Raw genomic sequence first — 26,405 nt, forward strand, 5'->3', positions numbered from 1 at the left:
TAGTCTTTAGAGTTCAAGTGAATATAAACCAGGAATAACGATAGGATTATAACATTTTGAAACGACTCTCCTCAAGCATAAGCAGCCTCTGTGATGACCCGTTTCTCCATTAGATTTGATTTTGTAATGTTGTTACTGTAAACACTCCCGCTGGTTGTGACCACAGCACTCTTTCAACATGAAGACCTCAATGTCTAAGCATGTTACCTGGTGTAATTACCGAGATGCCTAACCTGTCATTGTGAACGTGTGTCTGATCATAGGAGATTACTGAGTCAGACAATAACACAATTAGCTGTAATCTGTTTTTTGGAAAGGTGTGACTTAACTCTCCACATTGCATCAGTACATTATATTGACCAGTTTTGCCTTGAACAGAATGAGACTGAATGTTCAGCTCAACTAACGGCTCGAAATGGAAGCAAAGTGGATTGTGTTATTATCCTCATGCTGGATCTCCTGTGTTGCTGTAAATGAATTCTACTCTTCAACAGGTCAGTCTATAGCAATAAGATGATGGAAACACTTTATTTTGATGGTCCCTTTTGAATATTCCACTGACTATAAGTATCTTTGCAACTACATGTCAATTTATTCTACATTTTACATTCACATTTATTCATTTAGCAGACGCTTTTATCCGAAGCAACTTACAAATGAGAACAATAGAAGCAGTGAAACTAACAGTAGGACAACATGCAAGTGCTATGCAAGTGCTTCTCAGTTTAGTCTAACGCAGTACATGTTCATTTTTTATATAGAATAAAATAGAAGAGAAAGTGTTAGAATTACTGGATCAAGTGCCGTCGATCAATTCTAACCCTAATACTCTAATGAGAGTTTGTAGACATGTAGGTGCAACATAACTATAGTCAACAGAATGTGTTAAAGGGACCATCAAAATAAAGTGAAACCAAGATGATAAAACAGCACGTTTATGACATCTCTGTTGAAAACACACAAAGTGCTAATTGTTGTGATATGCTTTCTGCAGATCATATGACTCAACTTATTGATATCAAAAAAAGGTTTGCCACATCCCTTCATGAATATATAGAAGCGCTGGAGCGCCAAGCGGACCTTCTTACAAGGTAAGTGTTGCTTTGTTATGCGTGTGATAGTGTATAAGAGCAGAGCAGAACATAAAAGAGACCCGCAAACAACTTTATTTTGGTATTACAAAGAAAAAGATTAAAGAAGAAAGATTAAACAGCTTAAATCCAGTTGAGACTGGTATGACGAGAGGAGAGTATTATGAATGTTGAGTTCAATATTAACAAAATGCATAAGCATTTTATGAGCAACTACTACACAAATAGTACATTTTAATTAAGGTTATATTACGTTAATTAAATATGGTGCATTTAACTTAGTTTAGTGTCTGTATATTATCAGTAAGTTATAGCAAACCGGGTACAAAAGTTTTTTCTTGTTGTTGTTGTTTTACCACAGCATCTTAAAATATTTTAATTATTGATATCATTTCTTTATCAGGATTCTGAGTGCATTTGAGGATGACTTTGATGACTCTCCTAAAGATGCAGAGAGGTTCATCAGCAACCCTCTCGCTGCGTTCCAGCTTGTGAGGAAGCTGAGTCAAGTCTGGCCGAATACACTGGACATTATAGAAGGAAGACGTGCAAAAGGTCAAAGCACAACTGTAGAAATTCACAATATATCATTCAGGCACTCATATTTCTCATAACTTTTGATTTTGATATGAATTATTGGTCACACTTTAGATTAGGCTCCAATTCTCACTATTAACGAACTGTTAACCACGACTTTTGCCTCAATAAACTCCTTATAACACTTATTAGTTGTTAAGTTTAGGTATTGGGTGGATTAAGGGATGTAGAATATGGTCATGCAGAATAAGGCATTAATATGTGCTTTATAAGTACAAATAAACAGCCAATATCCTATCATTATGCATGCTAATAAGCAAGTAGTTAATAGTGAGATTTGGACCCTAAACTAAAGTGTTACCGAATTATTATGGTAACACTTTACAATAAGGTTCAGTAGTTAACATAGTCAAGGTATTAACTAACACGAACTAACCATGAGCAATACATTTGTTACTGTATTCGTTAATCTTTGTAAATGTTAGTTGATAAAAATAAAGCTGTTCATGTTAGTTCACAGTTCATTAACTAATGTTAACAAGATTTTAATAAAGTAAATGTTGAAAATAACATTAACTAAGATGAATAAAGGTCTAGTTCATTATTAGTTAATGTTAACTATAATGCAGTGAACTAATGTTAACTAAAGAATCTCATTGTAAACTGTTACCATTATTATATTATAATGAAACGTAATGTGAATTGTGAAGATGTGTGTTGTTATTGAGGCATCTGACGGGTTTCATCAGGTTTTGTGTTGTAGACTAACTGTAATAGAATAGAATCGGGCATTTATATAGCGCTTTCATATGTACTACTGTACACCCAAAGTGCTTTACAATCATATCAGGGGATCTCTCCTCAACCACCACCAGTGTGCAGCATCCACTTGGATGATGCGACGGCAGCCACAGTACAACGGCGCCAGTGCGCTCACCACACACCAGCTATAGGTGGAGAGAGGAGAGAGAGTGATAGAGCCAATTCAATGTAAGGGGATTATTAGGAGGCCATGATTGGTAAGGGCCAATGGGTGGAATGTGGCCAGGACACCGGGGTTACACCCCTACTCTTTACGAGAAGTGCCATGGGATTTTTAATGACCACAGAGAGTCAGGACCTCGGTTTTACGTCTCATCCGAAGGACGGTGCTCTTTGACAGTATAGTGTCCCTGTCACTACACTGGGGCGTTAGGACCCATACAGACCACAGGGTGAGCGCCCCCTGCTGGCCTCACTAACACCTCATCCAGCAGCAACCTGGTTTTCTCAGGAGGTCTCCCATCCAGGTACTAACTAGGCTCAGCCCTGCTTAGCTTCAGTGGGCAACCAGTCTTGTTATCATAACTGTAAATATGATGGAATCATTTGCAGGAGGACACACTGAACTGAACGGGTCACAGATCGAGGTCACAGTCAGTAACGTCTCTGATTTCTCACAGATGTTCTGGAAGACCTGAAGTCTTGCGCTCAGACTCTCCCCGGTGCAGACGATGTGGAAGGAGTAGTGATGGCTTTGGTTAGACTGCAGGAAATGTACAGATTAGATCCGAGGAGCATCACGGTATTTTCTGGTACGTTTCATGGTGCTTTTATTTGTTCTTTATCAGTCTCCTGGTTAGTGTTGTTTGCTAAGGTTTGCTTAGTGATTTGAACAAACTCCTAACCATAAGAATTTTTCAAATTTCGTCACAAAATGTAACTTTATTATCACCCAGTTCTTTATATAAAGTTGGATATATAAGTATATCTTACTTTATCGGCATACATATTCTTGCATAGAGCTCTATCTCAACTGCTTGATTGCTTGTATTGTCACAAAATGTATATTTTCACCCAGCTCTAATCTGCTAAATGCGACCATAAGGCATGACATTAACATTTTAACAATATAAACATTAAAGGTGCTGTGTGTAACTTTTTGACTACTAAAGCATAAAAGCACCATAATAAGTTTGCAGAGATTTAGGAAACATGCTAAGTTCATATACTTATTTCTCTGAAAAACATTTCCACAGCCAGTAATTCTACTTTGAAATGTGCGTTCCGCGTCAGAATGTCTGTTTTTGTTTTGATCTGTGTGACTCCGCCCACTGCCATTTCACCCAATAGTAAAGGTCCTTGCACACTGAGTCTGAAATTCTCGTCCGAAATTTTCGCACGTTAAAAAATAAATATGACCTCACGTTGTGTCAATCACGTTTACACACGGCCTTCGTCCGTCATAACATTTTTCGGATCATGTTCGATTTTCTGTGTTTTTCACATCCATAGCAAGCATTTTGAAAGGTGTTTTGACAATTCACAGCCACCGAATGACGAATACGAAAAAACGCACACGAAAATTTCAGGCTCAGTGAACAAGGACCTTAAAGGATTAGTTCACTGTCAAAAAATGTTTTGCTGATAATTTACTCACCCCGATGTCATCCAAGATATCCATGTCTTTCCTTCTTCAGTCGAAAGGAAATTAAGGTTTTTGAGGAAAACATTTCAGGATTTTTCTACACAGAATGGACTTCAATTGCAACCAACTATACCAATGTTCAAAGAAGGTTCAAATGTCCGTCTCAATGCAGCTTCAACGTCTCGACGAGAAATAAGAGTCTTATCTAGCGAAATGATCGGTCATTTTAAAAAAAAAAAAAAAAAAAAATACTTTTTAACCACAAATGCTCGTCGTGTACCATCTCTGAGATGTGCCACGCATTACGTCATCACGTTGGAAAGGTCAGGCGTCACGTCATCTATCTAAGTTATTTGACTGTGTTCTCCGGTTCAAAAAGGTAGGGAAGGGCGAAAAATGTCATCTCATTTTCTCCTCCAACTTCAAATTTCGTCCGACATCTTTGTTTTAATTTATTATTATTTTTATTTTTTTCGTGACCTTTCCAACGTGATGACGTAATGCGTGGCACATCTCAGAGATGGTACAAGACGGGCATTTGTGATTAAAAAGTATATAAAAAATATATTTTTTAAAAATGACCGATCGTTTCACTAGATAAGACTCTTATTTCTCGACTGTGATCGTATCGAGACTTTGAAGCTGCATTGAGATGGACATTTGAACCTTCTTTGAACATTGGTATAGTTGGTTGCCATTGAAGTCCATTCTGTGTAGAAAAATCCTGGATTGTTTCCCTCAAAAACCTTAATTTCTTTTCGACTGAAGAAGGACAGACATGGATATCTTGGATGACATCGGGGTGAGTAAATTATCAGCAAAAGTTTTTTTGAAAGTGAACTAATCCTTTAACACAGAGTATTGAAGCCATGGAAACCAGCAAACAAACTAGGTCAGAGATCGCAGATTCTGCCCGACATAAAAAGCCTCGGCATCCATCTTAAAAAATCTCTATGAACGGGAGCATATTAAAACAGAGATAAATCAACTTATCAACTTACAAGTGTGTGTATCTCCTCGCCTTCCATTGTCAATTGCGCTTGCTCATGTTGCTTGTCCTCAATCTGGAAACCCGCGTGAGCGTCGAGTCTGATGAGGAAGGGCGGGAAAACAACTCTCTCCAATACATTGTAATCTGAACTGCAGTAGTCATTTCAAATAGCTAGCTGTCAATCTTACATACTGCACCTTTAATACTATGATTTTTAGTAAAGCTGCTTTTAAACAATGTGTATGGTGAAAAATCTCATATATCTAGAGACCAGAAAAGAGACTTGGGTTGGGCACTTTCATCTGGGAAGAGTAACAAACCACCTAGCAATGCTTTGGCAACCACACACATTGCCAACACGAAAAATCTTGTTCATTCAGTTTGTACTTGAGGCTCTGAGGGTTTTAGTGACGTCAATTTGATGTGTGGCTTTTCAGAAACGAACCACAACTTAAGACTGGATCCAGATGAAACGTTCCACATTGGCATGATCTCTTATGTCAATCAGCGCTTTCAGTATGCCCTCCTTTGGATGGAAGAAACCTTCAGGAAACTCAGTCGGGGCGAGGAAGCCGTTGTCACTGCAGAGGAGGTTCTTTACCAGCTTGCTTCATTTTCCCATCAGATTCAGCTGTCATCTGGGCGAGGTGAGGAGTTAACAAGAACAGTAATTAATTCAGAGATTTATCCCCTATATTCATCTACCTCTTCAGCTCAGAAAATAAAAAATAAAAAAATCATAATAATATGAAAGTATAAAAATATAAATTGTACAACTATATTTAATACCTGCATGTCATTAGAGCTGTAATTAATTTCTGTAATTACATCTGTAGCAAATTAGCTCTAAAGAAATAATAATAATTAATCATAACTTGTTCTAATTAATTATGAATATTTGGATCAGTTTATAGAATTAACTTAATCTAATAAAATTAATATTACAATCAATTAACCTGTTTGTCCCATAAACACTCAGGGCCCTATCTTGCACCCAGCGCAATTGACTTTGTACATCGACGCATGTATCATTCCTATTTTTCACCCGATGCACAGCGGACTTTTCCCTCCACAGACGCACGTCGGTAAATTAGGGAATGAACTTGCGCTCCCGGGGGCGGTGCAGTGAAAAGAGGAGGCGTGTTCCGGTGCAAACGTTCCCTGGTGCTGTTTTGCAGTTCCAGAAAACAATTCCGCCACAGACCAGGAAAAACCTAGTCTAAAGTCAGTGGCGCGTTCAGATGCTATTTTAAGGGCGCATGCTTGGCCATAATGTAGCGTGTGCACAACGCACACACACTTTGCTTCTCTCATCTACACACAGACGCAGCAGTTGACATTTTTGCAAACCATACATAATTACAAGGAAAAATATTCCACATGAGGGAAATCATTGTGGTGTCCATGAAGATGTGAGAAAATAGGCATAAATCTAGCTTACACATTTACCAAAATTATTATACGCCTGTTTAACCGAAGCTAATTTGGGTGTTTCTCCATCCCCAATGTCACTTCTCTGTGTTTTACGGCCCTGACAAGAACGTCGGTCTCCTCGGCTGTGAACCGCTCCAGGCAAATCCGCCGTTATAATAGCAAACCGCCATGGAACAAGCGCGCCGGCTCTTAAAGGGAATGTGAGATGACACTCTGATTGGTTTATTTCACGTTACGCCCAAACCACACCTATGAGTAATGTAGCTACTTCAGACCAACCCATTTTAGATTTGAGATCCGCCCACAAAGTTTTTGCGTTTGAGACTTGCGTTTCACATTGTTAAAATAGGGCCCTCAGTGTTAATTGGTTATTCATTCTAAGAAACGTACATTTCCGGGGTATGGGAAATGTCTTTCTTACTTTACAGTACTACTAAGAGCATGTAGTCAAAATCTGCATGATTAGGGACTCCAGTATATGAGCATGAAACATGGACAACCTTACTTGTGACATGAACAAAACTTTATGAACTACACTAAACACTTAAACTACTCGAACATACACATACATACATGCATACAGTTTAGCAATGGAAAAGAGAGCTGACGCAGAATAAAGGAAAGCAAGAAGTTATAGCATTGTGTAATGGTCACCAGCTGGAGTGCCCTTGATAGCCACCAGAGGGCACTCCACAACAGACTATTGTCATTCCCTCACAAACTACATTTCCCAGAACTCACTGCCCGGACTCTTCATCCATTATCACGTTCACCTGTGTCTCATTATCTTGTTTAGCTCACCCCATATAAGCCTGGTTTTCTCATTTATTATCTGCGAAGTCTTGTTTAGTGTCTCTGCTGCATTTCTGAGCGTGTTTGTATCCCGTTTCTCACGATTCTCTGACTGTTCCCTCGGATTTCTCTCTTTGCCTCAGCTCTGATCTGTTATAGTTTGGATTGTTTGTGTATGACCCTTGCCTGTTTCTGGATTACGTTTTTGGATTACCTTGTTCAATAAATACTGCATTTGGATCCTCAACCTTCGTGTCTCAGAGCAGTTCGTGACACATTGTTTGAAATTCAGCAGATCAACAGCCTTGAGCAAACCATCAGTTTAGTTCTAACACGCCCTTCTGTGAAAGGATACATAAAGGATACTTAATGTATCAAATAATAAGACTAAGTTTGATACTTGCATGTCTCGCCCATTCGAATTAAACTGTCCTGATGTAATTTGTTGAGGCTCCAGTTGATCTTTGCTGATGTGGTCTTGATGAGAGAGAACTTCTAGTTCAGCATCATCTTCACATCAGGATTTCTCAGAAAATAACTAACAGGCGTGATCTTGTGATCAGTGATTTTTAAAGTGTAAAGATGTCACACCCTCTGGAGGTGTGTTAGCCAGTAAGAAGTTATATCAAGTGGCTATATATAGAATTCATATAGAGGAATTAATATATCCACAGACCTTTGTTGGGAGAGTGAGTTTGCTGGATTATACAATAAATATAATGAATAATTTGTGTGTCTGAGTTGTCCAGATGTTACACTTCTATGATTACACTGTTGACTCTTCCTTTACTCGTATACCCATCTTAATAGTAGCAAAAGCGTTTTGCAAATACAACATGAACACACTTTTTGTTTTGTTTTATGTACAGTAAGTAATAATACTCACGTCCTGATTTTGTAGAGTTTTAACATATTTTGTTGATCCTGGAACAACCTTCCTCTCCAAAAATCCTAAACATATCCTTACCCCTAAACCTAACCTTACCCATAAGTTATCCCTAAAACAACACTGGAGTAGAAGCACCAAACCATGGTTCCAAGCCTAAACTTGACATGAACTGTAAACGTGTCCCTCAAATCTGATTGGTTGATTGTAATGTTGTTCAGGGATCAACAAAGATGTTGATATAGGAACATGTTGTACTTGGTAAAATCATGTTCTGCGTTAAAGACACCGAATATAAACAGATCGGTAAAGGTTTCTCTTTGTGAGCTCTTGAAGCTCCGCCCTCTGTGTCGGGAGCAGAAGCTCATTTGCATTTAAAGTGACACAAAACAACACATTTTTGCTCACCCTCAAAAAGGGACAATTTTAACATGCTATATAAAAATATCTGTGGGGTATTTTTGGCTAAAATTTCACATACACACTCTGGGGACATCAAAGACTTATTTTACATCTTGTAAAAAGGGGCATTATACAACCCCTTTAAAGAATTTCCAAGTTAAAATGGATAAATAAAAAATCGAAGATTTTTAAAATTGTTTTACACATTTGCTTCCCACTGTACAGTATGTTGACTTCTAATGCATGATGTGTAATAATGCAAACCAAAACAATGCTACATGTTAACAGTGTGCATTAACAATAATTAACAAAGGTTAAATGAAGATCACCTGAAACAAATGCACTAATTCACACTCATTTATAATGCATCTAATTTGCAATTGTTCTTAGACCGCACAGAAGGAGATCTGCTTCAGCCTGCACTTTACAAAAACATAAAAGAGAGCATTAAGACCTGGACTGCAAAATACATCCCTCATTTTGACTCACCTGTTCACTACATGGACAAAGCATATGAGGCTCTATGCACAGGCAAGAGGGTTATGATGGTGAGTATATGCCTGTCTATATATTCATAATTATTTATAATCCTTGTAATTATATATACAGTGAAGAAAATAAGTATTTGAACACCCTGCTATTTTGCAAGTTCTCCCACTTGGAAATCATGGAGGGGTCTGAAATTGTCATCGTAGGTGCATGTCCACTGTGAGAGACATAATCTAAAAAAAAAAATCCAGAAATCACAATATATGATTTTTTAACTATTTATTTGTATGATACAGCTGCAAATAAGTATTTGAACACCTGTCTATCAGCTAGAATTCTGACCCTCAAAGACCTGTTAGTCTGCCTTTAAAATGTCCACCTCCACTCCATTTATTATCCTAAATTAGATGCACCTGTTTGAGGTCGTTAGCTGCATAAAGACACCTGTCCACCCCATACAATCAGTAAGAATCCAACTACTAACATGGCCAAGACCAAAGAGCTGTCCAAAGACACTAGAGACAAAATTGTACACCTCCACAAGGCTGGAAAGGGCTACGGGGAAATTGCCAAGCAGCTTGGTGAAAAAAGGTCCACTGTTGGAGCAATCATTAGAAAATGGAAGAAGCTAAACATGACTGTCAATCTCCCTCGGACTGGGGCTCCATGCAAGATCTCACCTCGTGGGGTCTCAATGATCCTATGAAAGGTGACAAATCAGCCCAGAACTACACGGGAGGAGCTGGTCAATGACCTGAAAAGAGCTGGGACCACCGTTTCCAAGGTTACTGTTGGTAATACACTAAGACGTCATGGTTTGAAATCATGCATGGCACAGAAGGTTCCTCTGCTTAAACCAGCACATGTCAAGGCCCGTCTTAAGTTTGCCAATGACCATTTGGATGATCCAGAGGAGTCATGGGAGAAAGTCATGTGGTCAGATGAGACCAAAATAGAACTTTTTGGTCATAATTCCACTAACCGTGTTTGGAGGAAGAAGAATGATGAGTACCATCCCAAGAACACCATCCCTACTGTGAAGCATGGGGGTGGTAGCATCATGCTTTGGGGGTGTTTTTCTGCACATGGGACAGGGCGACTGCACTGTATTAAGGAGAGGATGGGCCATGTATTGCGAGATTTTGGGGAACAACCTCCTCCTTCCAATGACCTGAAGCACACAGCCAGGATAACCAAGGAGTGGCTCTGTAAGAAGCATATCAAGGTTCTGGCGTGGCCTAGCCAGTCTCCAGACCTAAACCCATTAGAGAATCTTTGGAGGGAGCTCAAACTCCGTGTTTCTCAGCGACAGCCCAGAAACCTGACTGATCTAGAGAAGATCTGTGTGGAGGAGTGGGCCAAAATCCCTCCTGCAGTGTGTGCAAACCTGGTGAAAAACTACAGGAAACGTTTGACCTCTGTAATTGCAAACAAAGGCTACTGTACCAAATATTAACATTGATTTTCTCAGGTGTTCAAATACTTATTTGCAGCTGTATCATACAAATAAATAGTTAAAAAATCATACATTGTGATTTCTGGATTTTTTTTTTAGATTATGTCTCTCACAGTGGACATGCACCTACGATGACAATTTCAGACCACTCGATGATTTCTAAGTGGGAGAACTTGCAAAATAGCAGGGTGTTCAAATACTTATTTTCCTCACTGTATATATGTATTTCCTTTGTTGGGTGATTTAAATATTTAGGCTATAATTGATCATAACGTGTTATGATTACTTGTATATATATTTCCCTTTTGAGCTAATTTGCTACAGTCAAGCAATCCTTGCTGTAGTTGAAATATTAAAACACAGAATTCCACAGGAAAGGTGTTCAAAAGCAGCACATCCACTACAAATACTTCTATTTTAATTAATATAAAACAATGCTGTAGCTTCTGGATAATGATTTCATGAAATTTCAGTGTTTAACTCCATTAATGAGAGTGGCATATTTAATCTAAATGTGTATATCAGATGTAAAACAGAGTTTAAATAATTCTGTTTACTTGTCCATGTCTGCACATATTTACGCCTAGTTTATTTTTTATAAATCCTGATTTGTGTATGGAAAATTGTAACGTTTACACATCAGGTCCCAGGAGTTTGCGAGAAAAATGCAGTAAATTCTAAAATTCTTTTTCTTTTTTTTACAAAACAGAACAAAACATGACCAGAGAGCAAGAACAACATATCAAAAGAAAATTAAGACAGATTTAAATCAGTATAAGTGTCCCAATTGTTCCAAAGTCTTTCAAATTTGTCCATTTGTAAATGTAATCCGAATGTGATTTTTTCCATTTTCCTTATGTCCATAATAAGGTCTACCCATTCCCTGATTGTCGGAGCAGTTTGAGTCATCCATTTTTTTGTAATGGCCTTTTTCCCTGCAGCCAGGAGTATAGTCCAAAGATATCAATTGGCTGTGTTCATGGCAGGAGTTTTAAGGCCCAGGTACATAGTTCTGAAATCCAGTAGGATGGGGACATCAAAAACAATTTGCAACGCTTTGTTGATTTCGAACCAAACAGTCCCAGAACACATGGTAGAAAATTCAAAAATTCATATGCAGAAAAAAAGGACAAGGCAGAGACCAGATCCTAAATGGAGAATAGGAGGGCGTCCAAAGTATGCCAAAGAAATGGCATCCACATTCCAGTGGGCGATCCTCTGTTTGGAGACAGCCTTTCCCTTTTGTTGTCCCCCAAACAGACAAAAAGCTGCTCAGAGCATCTGAAGCTGTCTGTGCGGTCCAAATAAATGCGCAAGGCACCTGTTGGACACAGCAGGGATAAGGCTGGGTCTGCCTTAATACGAGGGAATGCTTGCAAGTTCACCACATGATCCCTGATAGGGGTAGAGGGAGCATTGGGCACATAGCTAATCTGGAATCTCAGGACAACATGTGAGAATGCTGGACCAAACTCAAGGCAAATCCCCAACAAGGCACATATCGGTAACAGAGAGTGCTTGCAGGTCCCCAGCCCTCTTGATGGGAGTGAGTGCAGTCAGGAGGGGCGTCTTTAAATAGCTCAATTAACTCCAAGGGCTCAAATGGAGCTCTCTGTAGGGCCAGAAGGACCAAAGGTGCAGTCTCAGAGGATTTAGCATCCTCACACCTCTCAGGAACCTAATGATCAGGCCGTGCTTTCCTAAGGACATACAGTCTGCTGTCTCATCATGTGCCACTATAGCAGCCATGTACACCTTTAGGGTGGAAGGGGATAAGCGCCTTTCCAGCCTTTTCTGCAGGAAAGAAAGCACTGACCCAACGGCGCATCTCTGTGGGTCTTCGCCTTAGAGGGGGCTCTGGCTTGAGTGCTAGTGTCTGTCACTGTGGAGGTTCCAGAGGTCTAGGCGTGGGTGACAGATTGTTTCCCTTGCAAAAGGAGTTCCTTCCTGAGGGAAATTCACAAGGGAGGGGCTGAGGCAAGAAGCATGAGCTCCGAGAACCAAGTCTGGGTGAGCCAGTAAGGCACAACCAGCAAGACTAGCTCACTGTCCACCCTGACTTTGCACAGCGTCTGCTGACTCCAAAGAAGGAGATGAAGGGCGAGTTGTGACATGGAATGAGAATGGAGACCGCCATGGCGATGATGTGCCGCGGTGCCATGCCCATCTCGGGACTGGAGTCTGAGGCCAGTACTGAAGCGATCTCATATGCATCAATCCGAGCGGTGTAATGAATTCAGGCAGCTCAGCACCGACTGGGCGCACCCCATCGTGAGACGTGCTGTCATAGTGACTTGAGTCCAACTCCATACCGAGAAAAGAGATGCTCTGCACCAGGGATAGCTTTCTCTTTTCCCAGTTGACCTGAAGCCCCAACCGGCTGAGGAGCTTGAGCACCAGGTCTTTGTGTGCACACAACAGATCATGAAAGTGGATTAGAATTAGCCATTCGTCAAGATAATGGAGAATGCAAATGCCCTCTTTCCTTAGGGGAGGACCTTGTACTGATATGATCGTCCATCAAAGGCAAACCATACGAATGGTCTGTGTCGAGGGAAAATCGTGACCTAAAAGTATGGGTCCTTCAGGTCTATCGCCACAAACCAATCTTGATGTCCGCAGGAGGGGCACCAAGAGGACAAACGTTATTGATATGCCTGTGTTGGGAGCAGAGGTTGCCATGTTGGGAGGCTTTGCGTCCCAATCTAGTGACCCTAGCCATAGAGGTGTTTAAACACCTACCTTACTCCGAGAGCCCGCAATGGAATTGGACTGTGACTGTTGGGGAGGCTGTGCGTCTGCGATGGGCAGACGGGATTCGGGATATCAGAAGCCTGTAGGTGGCTGCGACGAAATATGTGCCTATTCGCCTCCGTCTGCTTCTTACCTGCCAAGAGAAGTCCTGGACAGTGTCGCCAAAGAGGCCAACTTGGAAGATGGGAGCATCAAGAAAGCACACCTTCTTTGTATCTCTCCTCTTCGCAAGGTTAAGCCAAAGATGGCACTACCCAGAGTCTGTGCAGTCAGTCACCGAGCACATATCCGGCATCAGCCCTGGGTCAGGACTACCTTCGTGCAGATCTTTAAGTGCTTTGGTCTGATGGGCCTGCAGGATGGCTATGGCACAGATGCACTGCAATCGCAAGCTCGACCTGTGTGACCTCCGATTACCCCCTGGCCACACCACCATCGAGGGTGGTGAGGGTCGAAGAACCCGCGAAGCATGTCCTGGCAGTGAAAGGTGCTTTCCATGACTCTGTGAACTCTTTGCCACTTCCAGGTAGAAAGAAACTGGAGTGGAAAGTCAAACCAATCATCCAGCCCGGGCGAGTCATCCGTGTCCGAAAGCATAAGGCTGCCCTTCAATGCTGCGATCAATACTTCATCCTCATAACGAGCCTGGAATGAGAAATTCCCATATGTTCAGGGTAGTGGCGTTCAAATCCTCTCTCCAATTCTCATTGGCCTTTTCTGAAGTATCAGAGGTGTGTTTGGGCGCTCCCAAGGTCAAACCCTAGTTGACTACAGCGTCACTTCATCGACACAACACTGAGTGAGGAGTAAAAGTAGTGTGGAAGTTACATAAAGTCAGCTGACCAGATTAGAACTCGCTAGATCGAGAAATTGCTTTCCAGTTTTGTATGTAACATGACTCAAATCAAAATGTATTTATAAATGACTTTAAAAACCACAGTGGTGCTGTACAATATTACAAAATAAAAAAGAATACAGTAAAATATAACAATAGAAAAAAAAACTAAATATATTAGAGAAAGCGTAAACAAACACCACAAATGCATCTGCCCAAACCTAATGATTATTTTAATTAATGAAGGCTTCACTAATCAAATATTATGTTTTAAACATGTTTACAGAGATAGAGGATTTAATAAATATTGGTTTGCCATTCCACAACTTCTAAGTTCTAATCCGATTGGCTGATTTTAACCCTATTTTTCAAGTCTGCCTGCAAACAAAGTAATTTAAGTAAGTTACCAGGGTGATACAACAAGTGCATTAGATAACTAAATATTCACTGGAATTGCTGAAGTTTGCTAGGTTATCTACTGGGCTAATATACTAGATAACATGGCTATCTATGCAGCAAAAGTTTTCATAAAACAAACATTACACATCAAAAGTAAATGTTTTACACTTTACACAATACAAGAATATTGGAAAATTGGTATAATACTGTAATCTAAAGTGTTGAAGATTAGATTGAATGTGTCAATGTGGAGTAAAATTGCATTATGGCTTATAGACGCCTCAGAGAGAGAGAAAGCTGGTGTGCAGGTACAGAACAGGAAGAGGAAACCCGCTGGTGCTGTTTAAAGAGGAAGAGGAGTGGGATCAGCCAACGATACTACGATACCATGACTTTCTTTCTGAAGGAGAAATGGACACCATCAAAACACTGGTCAGGCCGAAGGTACATGCATATTGTATATAAAAGGTACATTAAATGCCGTTTATGTTTGATTAAGTAGCACTACAACATGTTCATCAACTCTTTATATACAACAGGTTACATTTACATATTTTAAACTGCTCTTTTAAAGTATTATTTCAGTGTAGACATGTTTACTCTTCTCCTGCCATTGACAGAACAGAGTAGAGGCTCTGTTCTTTCATTTGATATATTGCATGTTCAGATGTTCATACAACAAAATATTCAGATGTTCATTCTCAAAATATCACACTTCCCAGTGTGTAGGGCAGGGGTGGGGAATCTTTTTCCTATCAAGGGCCATTTACAATTTTTTAACATTCTTTAAGGGCCATTGTAATGAGCAGGTGCGTTTCTAGGTTTTAAAAACACCAGGGGCTGAGCCTGAAACGTCAGGGGCTGGGTAACAAGATAACATGATTCGATACAGAGAATAATGTATATTGTAAGCCTATATGCAGGGGGCAGACTGGTTAAAAAATTCAGTCCTGGCACTGTAGCCACACCAGCCCATATTACCACACAGACACACACATTCAAATGTGAGGTAGTTAGGGGGGTTCGGGGGCATGCTCCCCCGGAAAAAAATTTGATTTCTCAGACCTACATATGTGCATTTTAAGGTGTTTGAATGCCAACATTTTTTGATAACAATAGCTTTAAAAGCATGTCAGTGGGCAGTAGCATGAATTATTTGTCAAGCAGATAACAGATTCTTAAACATGAGAATGAGGATAAATGTTGAAATGAATGATCCACACTAGAAAATGGAAATGCAAAATGTTTCTGCTTATTGTTGACAATACACAACCACATATTCCAAACAGGAATGGCCTTAAATGAGAAATCTTTCAAGGATTATTTTGCATAGATGTAAACTTTTTAGCATTAAAGATTGGTTTCAGCAACCTGTTTCTTTCTTGAGTTAATCAATGTTTTTGGCACTATTAAATCAGTTCAATTAAATTTCAATTGTTCACTCATAAAGACAGTCACTTGTCACCACCTACTGGCCTAATGATGCAAGTTGTGCAAACACAGACAAGCGGAGTGATAGAAACTGTGAAAAGGCTGATGCTGGTGAAATATTCGAACACATTCGAGGACCTTATATATAGGCTACATATCAGAGTTAGGAATACATTGTAATAATGTTAATCAAGCAGACTAAATCACACGACTGCGCAGCAATATTTAAGCACATTATACAAAGGAAATAGTACAGATCTAGACAAATTGGGTTGCTTATAGTTAAAAGAATGTCATGAACGATCATTTAGGCTAGATGTAGGCCTATTTTTCACATTTTTGGTCACAAAATATTTAGTCAGTTTTGATGACTTTGCAATATTGATAAAATGTTAGAATATTAATAATGAAAATTGAGTAGGGCTACGCCAAAATGTGTAACATTTATGTAGCCTACAAAGGAATACAAAAGCCCTGACATAGAGTTTTGACGCAGCTTTAATCTCCCTTTTAGTTATTTCAATACTTAATTGACGACAGAACACGACGTTACATGCTAGTAGTTTATTTTGCGTGATACAGGGCGCGCCGCATTTGCGTGATTGAAGAGTGCGCGCCGCGAGCAAACGGCTGGCACGACGTAACGTAAGTAAGTTAGTTTTTCTGAGTTTTACTGACATATAGCCTGACAACATCTGGTCTGACTGAAGACTGTGCGGGGTTGCCGACTGCGTTATTTTTTTTGAAACCGGTGCGGCGCGCGCGCCCCCGAAGTTCATCCGTGAGAAACCTGAAACCGGTGCTTGAACTTGACCTCAGGTGACTCATTAACACTCGCGCTACTGGACACGCCCTGCTCTCACGGCTCGTGGACTCGTGCTGCTTGCCACTTTGCCTATTTTGTGTTTTCTATCACAGGAAAAGTAATTGCTGAGATTTTTGTTTCTGAAGTTTTTTTTTTTTTTTTTTTTTTGGAGGAATTGACTCGCGGGCCGCATCAAACTGTTTTGCGGGCCGGTTACGGCCCGGGGGCCGGACGTTCCCCACCCCTGGTGTAGGGGAATTATAGGGAATGTTCTGTATATGGAATTAAATACATTTGTAATTGATAACTGGTATTATTGATAATTGTCTGTACCATTTTTTTAATGAATATGTATTATTAGTAATTACCAATATTCATCTAATGCAACACAAAACCCTGTTTATATTAAGCTTTCCAGAGCTAAAGTCATAGATCCAGTCTCTGGAAAAAAAGTTTCTGCTGCATCCCGTGTGTCAAAGAGGTATGTGTAAAAACTCATTTACTCACGCTTCTGTCTTTCCAAAACTGTATTCTTCTCTTTCTTCTGTGGAACATAAAAAAAATATTTTGAGAAATGTCTCAATGTTTTTTGTTTGTTTGCTTGTTTTGTTCATTCAATGGAATAGTTCATTCCATTGTATGAACAAAGCAAGCAAAAAAACATTGTTTGATGAACATTGTCATTGTCATTGTTGTTTGGTTCCCAATTTTCTTCAAAATATCTTCTTTTGTGTTCTGGCAAAAATTTTTTACAGGTTCTTCATTACACTTGTCCTTGTGTTTACATCCTTTTGAACTTAAAAAAAGTATGTGTGACAGCAATTAAATCATCATTGCATCATTTTTTTGTAGTATGTTAAAGGAGCATTCACAGCCAAGACAATATCCCAAAGTTTGCATAAAATAGGTAGATGGAAAGGTCTCAGTTACACATGTAACCCTGGTTCCCTGAGTAGGGAACGAGATGCTGCATCCTGAGCTGATGCTATAGGGAATGGCTCCTGCTTGACTTTGTCTGAAGTACGTGTGTAATCACGGCAATTCTTCTTGCAAATGATAATGAAGTGCTTGCATCATAGAAGGGCATCTGTATCATCAGATCATCAGATTTCCTGTCTGAAGGAAGACGTGCTGGCATGCCAGGAGTATAGTAGTGAGACGCAGCATCTTGTTCCCTACTCAGTGACCTAGGGTTTTGTGCGTACCTGAGTAAGAAACGAGATGCTGCATCCTGAGCTATAGGGAATGCCTCCTGCTTGACTTTGTCTGAAGTACGTGTGTAATCACGCCCAAAGTCTCCCTAATGAAATCCAACCATGCAGTAGACTGGATTTAAATGGTGCTGTTCACACCACTATGCGAAGAGCCTCAACTTAGAGGGCCCTATTTTAAGGATCTAAGCGCATGGTCTAAAGAGCTGGCACAAGTGCACTTAGAGCATGTCTGAATCCACTTTTGCTAGTTTAACGACGGGAAAAATGATCGGCGCTCCCAGCGCATGGTCTAGAAGGGTTGTCCCTATTCTCTTAATATTAATGGGTGTGTTTTGGGCGTAATGTGCAATAAACCAATTAGAGTCTCATCTCCCATTCCCTTTAAAAGCCAGTTGCACTCGGGCCATGGCGGATTCGCTATTTACATGGCAGAATTTGCAAGCGGGAAGACTGAACGCGTCTCCAGAGATCAAACGGATCTGCTCGTGGTGTGACACCCTTCCCCCACATTTTGTCTATTTGATATACAGTAAATAATAGTCATTGGCATGACAAATAATTGTACATTTGTATAATATGCAGAGCTTAGCTGTGTACAGTGAGTTATGTTGTTAATGTCAAGGTTGAGGACTCATGTGCAGTGGGAACTAGTATGGACTTATAATAAAAATAAAAAAAAACAAAGCAAAACATGAAAAACAGAAAACTACTGCGTAAGGGAATACTTATAGTCCAGGGCAGTTAGCAGTTGAGAAGAAGGACATAGGACATTTAGTTATTAATGTGATCGTCCTCTTTATGTCTCTCAGTGCGTGGCTGTCTGAAGATGAAGATCCTGTGATCACACAGGTCAACCAAAGAATTGCTGATGTCACTGGTCTAGAATTGGAGACAGCAGAGGAGCTCCAGGTATTCGTTTTAACCCAATCAAAATGCTAGGTTGAATTTCAAGCATAAACTAGTATAATGGATTGATCTGTATAGCATGCTAATTTTAAATGGTTGACTTTCAGTCCATGAATATCAAAGAACTGGATCAAGGCCTCAAGGTGCAACTTTGGGATTTATTAGCTATGTGCATTACCAAAACTTATATAACACAAACGGAAGTATGGCAATTATTTAATGCACATGGTATTATCAGATTTTTTGTAGGTCTGTGTATGTAGAGACCACAATCAAACATGTACTGTAGGTCACATTTCCCATTTTATGGGAAAGTTTCTGACAAGAAAATATCTCAGGGTAACTTGCGTAACCCATCTTCTCTGAATATGGAACGAGACGCTGCATAGTGATGACATAATGGGAAATGCCCTCGGACGATGCTGATTGTCTGAACCCGTGTAGAATCACGCCAATTTATTGGCTGATGGCATGGGCTCTGCCTCAGCAGCACTACGTCACTCATATAATGAACGCGCCATCTTCTCCTCAGATTTTCTACTGTAGAAGCCCCCTCGGCAGCGTTAAGAGCTTGGCAGCAAATACAGTTTCTCGTTCCCTATTTAGAGAACATGGTTTACATAAGTAGCCCAAGAAGTTCTTTTTCATAGGTTCACTCAATGCTGCGTTGCGATGCTAAGGCCTGCCAGATCTGGCACAAAGAACTTTTTTTGAGGGATCCAGACCAAACTCAACCTGGACCAAAACGACTGGTTCAAGCACGCACAGAGACTGGAAACTGGAGCAGGGGCCAAGCGGGCCTGCATCAATGGTGAATCGAGCTGGACACCCAAGAAATTGGTCTGCTGAGAAGGTGTTAAGACACTCTTTTGAGCATTCAGCCTGAGACCAAGAGACCGGAGGTGGTGGAGAAGGACATCCCTGTGACGACACACCAACTCCCTGGATTGATCCAGAATGAACCAATCGTCTATGTAATTTAGTACACAGATGCCCTGGAACCTCAAAGGGGCCAGAGCTGCGTCCATGCACTTGGAGAACGTCCACAGAGCTAAAGCCAGACCAAATGGAAGAACCCGTTTTTGTTATGCCCTTCCCCCAAAGGCGAACCTGAGGAACCTCCTGTGCCGTGAAATGACCTGGATGTGGAAATAGGTATCCTTCAGGTCCATGGTAACAAACCAGTCCCCTGCTCGGATCTACGCCAGGATAGTTTTTAATGTCAGCATCTTGAATTTCCCTTCGTAGAGGGAAAGATTCTGACGAACCAGTTCCAGTGTGTTACGCAGACCCCAGCCCTTCTTTGGAACGATGAAGTAGTGCCTGAAAAATCAACGGTTCATGTCCGAAGGAGGAACCTCCTCTATTGCCCCCTTTAGGAGGAGAGATGTCACTTCCTGCTGTAGAACAGAGGCCTCTAGGGCGCTGTTTGTTACCGTGGGATGAATCCCGCTGAAGCAAGGAGGGTTGCGACGGAACTGGAGAGTGTATCCGAATTGGATTTTGTGGAGAACCCAACGCGACACACCTGGCAGAAGCCTCCACGCTGCCAGGTGGTAAGACAGGGGTTACATTAGAATGGGCCCTGGTGGGAGCTTGGCTGCCAGACTTCTTATGTGGCTGCCAGCGAGAGGTGGATGGCACGAAGCTAAAATTACTGGAGGAGGCACTGAGGCATCCTCTGGCAATGAAGAATGGCCCAATAGGCAAGGCAAGTTTATTTATATAGTGTAGAATTTCATACACTATGGCAATTCAAAGTGCTTTACAGAAAATAATTAAAATAATCACAAAATAAAATCAAGGAAAATTAAAACAGTTATAAAAGAAATTAAAAGAGATATATGATACAGTTATAAAATGAATTAAAAGAGTAAAAAGATGATACATAGATAAACTTCTCATCTGGCAAAACACCAGTGTATCATATTTTTCACAACTCCCAGTTTTACTCTGAGATTTTCCCATGGTGATTACACTGTGCCTGTGGTGTTCTCTTGGCGCGCCTAAGAAATCGATTGGACGTCTCCGATGGACCCGAAACGTGCATGGCGGTGGGTATAACAGATTTGACCTAGAGATCATCTCAAAGGGGAACATATACACCTTAGTGGTCTATCCCTCACTCCTGAGATGGGGGAAGCTCTCCGTTTACTGACCTGAAGATCAGGAGTGACCCCACAACGCTGAAGCAGCGGGTGTATCTGGCTGTTTCAGGTCAACGAGCTTACGATGGCGCTGGCAAGGCATGGGACGGGCACGAGCTCCCCAAACCATGCAAGGTGGGGGATGTCACAGTTCATCACTCCTCCTAGAGGTCTCTTTCCTGTGTGCAAGGCGGTCCCTGGGCGCGAAGGCAGGAGTGGGAGGTTAGCAGGTCCTCCTAGGCATGAACTGCATAAGGGCAGCAGATTGCGTCTTAGCAGTTTTCCAGTAGAAAAATGTTCTGCTCTTCACGAATCTCAGAAAGATTTGACCAAAGACGGCTGTTGACAGCTACCAAGCCCGCCATGGTGCGTCCAACCGCGCGTGCTTAGTCACACTCAGCACCAGGTCAGTAGCTTTGTGGAGCTCTTTGACCGCCTCTGGTGTCAGGCCCCCGCCCTTGTCCAGTTCCTTAAGGACGTCTACAGCAGTGCAAAATATGAAAAGACAATGCAGAAAAGCAGAGCGCATGTGGCGGAAGACAAAACTTGTAGTCCATTATAACATCTACAAAGACAGCCTGCATGCTTTCAATATGGAACTAGGCAAAGCTAGACAGACTTTCTTCTCAAATATTATAAACTGCAATTTAAACAACACACGCACTCTTTTTGCTACTGTAGAGAGACTGACAAACCCCCCAAGCCAGATTCCCAGTGAAATGCTCTCAAACAGAAAGTGCAGTGAGTTTGCTTCTTTCTTCACTGAAAAAATCAATAACATCAGAAAGGTGATCAGCACATCCTTGAGTTGCGCTGGGGTCAGACAGATCAGACCACCTGAGAAAGTAGTAACTTTGTCTGATTTCAAAAAAATGTATGGCAAAATTTTGGAAGAAACCGTACAACACCTTAAAACATCAACATGCGCTCTTGACACACTTCCCACATCTTTTTTCAAAAGTGTGTTAAACAGTTTAGAAGCAGATCTTCTAGAAGTGGTAAATGGCTCACTTCTTTCTGGGAGTTTTCCAAACTCCCTGAAAACTGCAGTTGTCAAGCCCCTCCTGAAAAAGAGCAATCTGGATAAGATAAGATATTAAGCAACTATAGACCGATCTCAAATCTTCCTTTCATAGGCAAGATCATTGAAAAAGTTGTCTTTAATCAGCTGAACAAATTCTTAAGCTCGAATGGATACTTTGACAATTTTCAATCTGGTTTCCGACCGCATCACAGCACAGAGACAGCGCTCATAAAGATAATAAACGATATTCGCTTAAATACTGATTCAGGCAAATTATCAGTGCTGTGCACTGTGCACTTATCAAGCAACTAAAAATCAAGTCAAGAATCTTGGTGTGACACTAGAATCAGACCTTAGTTTCAGTAGTCATGTCAAAGCAATAACTAAATAAGCATACTATCATCTAAAAAATATTGCAAGAATTAGATGCTTTGTTTCCAGACAAGACTTAGAGAAACTTGTGCATGCTTTCATCACCAGCAGGGTGGATTATTGTAATGGACTCCTCACTGGCCTTCCCAAAAAGACCATAAGACAGTTGCAGCTCATACAGAACGCTGCCGCCAGGATTCTGAGCAGAACCAGAAAATATGAAACAGGACATATCACACCAGTCCTCAGGTCTTTACACTGGCTCCCAGTTAGATTTAGGATTGATTTTAAAGTATTATTACTGGTATATAAGTCATTCAATGGCCTAGGACCTCAATACATTGCAGATATGCTCACTGAATATAAACCCAACAGATCACTCAGATCATTAGGATCATATCATCTAGAAATACCAAGGGTTCACTCTAAGCATGGTGAGTCTGCTTTTAGCTATTATGCCAGCCGCAGCTGGAACCAGCTTCCAGAAGAGATCAGATGTGCTCCTACAGTGGTCACATTCAAATCCAGACTCAAAACACTTCTGTTTAGCTGTGCATTTACTGAATGAGCACTGTGCCGCTGTTCGTCCGACTGTACTGTACTGTATTTCATTTTATTTTTCTAAACTGTTTTAATTATTCTTATTTCTTTTAATTATTTTTATTTCTTCTATGTAAAGCACTTTGAATTGCCATTGTGTATGAAATGTGCTATATAAATAAACTTGCCTTGCCTTGCCTTGCCTACTTGGTAGGCCTGAAGAATGGCCATGGTATGAAGCGCCATACCTGCCTGCCCAGTCGCTGAGTAGGATTTTCCAACGAGGATGGAAGTGGTATTACAGGGCTTAGAAGGAAGAAGAGGGCAGGACTTCCAAGATGGAGCAAAAGAAGACAAAAGATAAGTGGCCAGAATGCTAGTATAGCCCTGCTCCACAGAACCAACCAAGTTGGGGAAGCCAGAGGCCGCTGCATTCGTTAGACGAGTGGAAAAAGGCTGCTTCCAGGGTTTTGAGATCTCATGATGAAAAAGCTGTAAAGTCGCGTGGCTCGTCCACGAGCTCAGTGTAGACCGCAGAAGGCCAGGCTTACTGGTCACTAAGCCGTGGGCCCAAAATCCTCAGAATCAGATGCCGTGGTGAAAAAAACAGCCTCCATTCCAAAGGAAATGGCATTGTGTGCCTCTGGACTGGGGTATAAATAATCGTGGAGAAATTTTACAGGCGAATCAGCAGGGTGCGAGCGCTTGGGTGAGAGGGAGAGAGAGAGAGAGAGAGGGAGAAACTGGCCTGCTCGTAGCTCAACATCCGATCCCCAGGCCCATTCATGAAGGGCCTCAGCCATGTAATTTGCCACAGAGCAACAGGGGAGGGCGGATGAATCCTTATCAAAGCAAGCATGCCTCGGCCGGAGAGTTTAAAATTGTCACAAAACTTGCAGCCAGAAGTGCAAGCCTCGCGTGCATGCGACAGGCAGAGGCATTTCACACACTTAATGTGCGGGTCGCCGCTTGCAATGAAGCGAGAGCACTGTGGCTGGCAATGATGAAAATTCATGTGCTTCACTGAAAGGAGAACGAAGCAAGTTCCACTGAACGAAGTCGCTGAAGCACAAATTGAGTACATCCAATGAAAATAGCTTAACTAGCACAGACCAGATAAACTTTGATGATTTTATACGGGTTCAGACAATCAGCACAGCACAAGGCATTTCTCATTGCATTATCGCTACTCAGTGATGAGTGAACCCATGGAAGAGAACGTACAGTGCACCCTGTTTGGTTCCTGAAACATTCAAACAGAGGCCAGAATTTACTGTTCATGTGAGAAGTCGATCTGTAACAACAAAATCACTTTTTTTTTTCTTTTTTTTTCAGATTGCAAATTATGGAATTGGGGGCCAGTATGAGCCACATTATGACTCAAAGGTAGTATGAAAGTGTTCAAAAATTTTTTTTTAAATGTGTTTGTTATTCCTCTGGTCCTGTGTGAAGATATGTATCTGGAATAGAGCATGCACTGTGTTTTATTTCATAACTTTGTTACAAAATTTCTCCACAGTTGGCAAATGACTCAGACTTTCAACTCAGAGGAGGCCGGATTTCTACTGTCCTAATTTATGTGAGGGTGTAATCTATGGAGAATAATCTAACCAATCATGTATATATTTCAAATGATTCCCACTTTCCAGATTATTGACAGTTAACTACTTTATTTTAGATGAGTGATGTGGACATTGGTGGGGCAACAGTGTTCCCTATCATTGGTGCAGCACTTCAGCCAAAGAGAGTTAGTTGAAGCACCTTTATTTACCACACAGTGACAATGATTTCATATTAAATTGAAATGGATGAAATTACTTCCTTTGCGCTGTGCTCACATGTTCATGATTCTATTCCATAAGGGTACAGCAGTGCTGTGGTTTAACCTGCTAAGAAATGGAAATGAAGATGCCAGAACTTTACATGCAGCATGTCCTGTGTTTGTAGGCAATAAATGGGGTAAGTGTTCTGTGAGGTTTGTATTGTACTAGTGAAAAATAATTTCTTTTTGAAAAACAAGAAAACACAACCAGGTCACATTTCATCCCAAAATCAAAGACACATTAAATGTGCACTAGACTTACACAAGGTAAAACTTCTTCCTTTGAATTCTTCATTCTAGTTGCCAACAAGTGGATTCGTACCTATGGGCAAGAGTTCAGAAGAAAGTGCTCTACAATCAAATCTGATTAAAAGACCCAAAGCAAACTGCACAGAAACATTCATGATCCAAGTAATGAGATACAGTAAGGAGACAATGTGATGTCAAGCCAAAAATGGATTCAAACAATTTATTTAGAGGAACACTTTTTGCTTTAACGTCTGTAACTGGAGTGTTTGTTTTTTGTGATATGATGTTTCTACATTTATCTGCTTCAAATTAAATGATGTGGTTGATTGTAACATTGCGAAATAGGCATGAAGACAAAGAAAACATGGACATCAAGGTTTTTGCAAGAATTTAGTTTGTTATTGAACTTTACTTGTTCAAAATTAGTTTTATACCATACAATTTTATACAATACACCATTTATAGAATCAGTCCCTCCCCCCACACCTCTATTTCAATTCAATTAGATAAAAAAAAATATTTTAAAACAGCAAACAAGGTGAATTTTTTTTTTAACAAATATATAAAACATATGCTGATAACTCAAATGAAAACTTTATTTGTTTGTGTGTGTGTGTGTGTGTGTGTGTGTGTGTGTGTATGTATGTATACAGAAACACTGACCTCTGATTTATTTACCTTATACTTGTGTAAGGTGAAGGGAATCTATCTATCTATCTATCTATCTATCTATCTATCTATCTATCTATCTATCTATCTATCTATCTATCTATCTATCTATCTATCTATCTATCTATCTATCTATCTATCTATCTATCTATCTATCTATCTATCTATCTATCTATCTATCTATCTATCTGAGGACTGCAGTGAGTAAACTGTGAATGTAATGAGGTCATTTTGACAGTACAAGGGGGCGGGGTTAGACAGCATCGTTTGACATTCGAAGGGGGCGGGGTTACGCAGCATCAATCTGACATTCGAAGGGGGCGGGGTTACGCAGCATCAATCTGACATTCGAAGGGGGCGGGGTTACGCAGCATCAATCTGACATTCGAAGGGGGCGGGGTTTCGCAGCATCATCCCGACAGCAGAAGGAGAAGGAGGGCGGTGTTACGCTGCATCATCGGAGCTTGTCGTTTTATTGTACGGCTGCTGATGCTGAGAGGTCGCGATGAGAAATATGTAGGACCATGATTGTGGATTTGAGGTTTGTGGACTGTGGCGCATCGTGGCGGATTGTTTTCTAGGTAAGCATAGCTTTATTCTGGGCGCATTTGAGTCTCTGCTGTTTTAACCGTATGTGTCCGCCGTCGCTGAGATGTGCTTTAGAGAGCCACCGGACAGAATGAATGTATCACCGCAAGGCTTACAATGCAAATGCTGATGGGTGGAAAACGGCTGAAATGAAGGCATGCAAGA

The 26,405-nt window shown here is 40.8% G+C and overlaps 2 protein-coding genes across 3 annotated transcripts in view; both read left to right on the forward strand.

Annotated features, from left to right (window-relative positions):
* Nucleotides 1–828: 828 nt before the first annotated feature.
* On the forward strand, nt 829–25,753 carry LOC309477864 (prolyl 4-hydroxylase subunit alpha-2). The gene is made up of 13 exons (XM_082141336.1): nt 829–1,091; nt 1,495–1,646; nt 3,071–3,202; nt 5,464–5,673; nt 8,931–9,088; nt 14,750–14,917; nt 17,120–17,190; nt 18,733–18,832; nt 24,248–24,298; nt 24,432–24,491; nt 24,591–24,659; nt 24,775–24,871; nt 25,035–25,753. The coding sequence occupies exons 1-13, from the start codon at nt 919–921 to the stop codon at nt 25,103–25,105; spliced, it is 1,512 nt and encodes a 503-aa protein (XP_081997462.1). The 5' UTR covers nt 829–918; the 3' UTR covers nt 25,106–25,753.
* Nucleotides 25,754–26,036: 283 nt separating this feature from the next.
* The window catches only part of jakmip2 (janus kinase and microtubule interacting protein 2), a 42,856-nt gene continuing 42,487 nt past the window's right edge, over nt 26,037–26,405 (forward strand). For both annotated transcript variants that reach the window (XM_082141262.1, XM_082141261.1), the window contains exon 1: nt 26,037–26,233. The gene's annotated coding sequence lies outside the window, so the exon portion shown is untranslated. The remainder of the gene's footprint in view (nt 26,234–26,405) is intronic.

Source organism: Leuciscus leuciscus (genome assembly GCF_965113295.1).
Source record: "Leuciscus leuciscus genome assembly, chromosome: 16".
In the NCBI taxonomy this organism is placed as follows: Eukaryota; Metazoa; Chordata; class Actinopteri; order Cypriniformes; family Leuciscidae; genus Leuciscus; species Leuciscus leuciscus.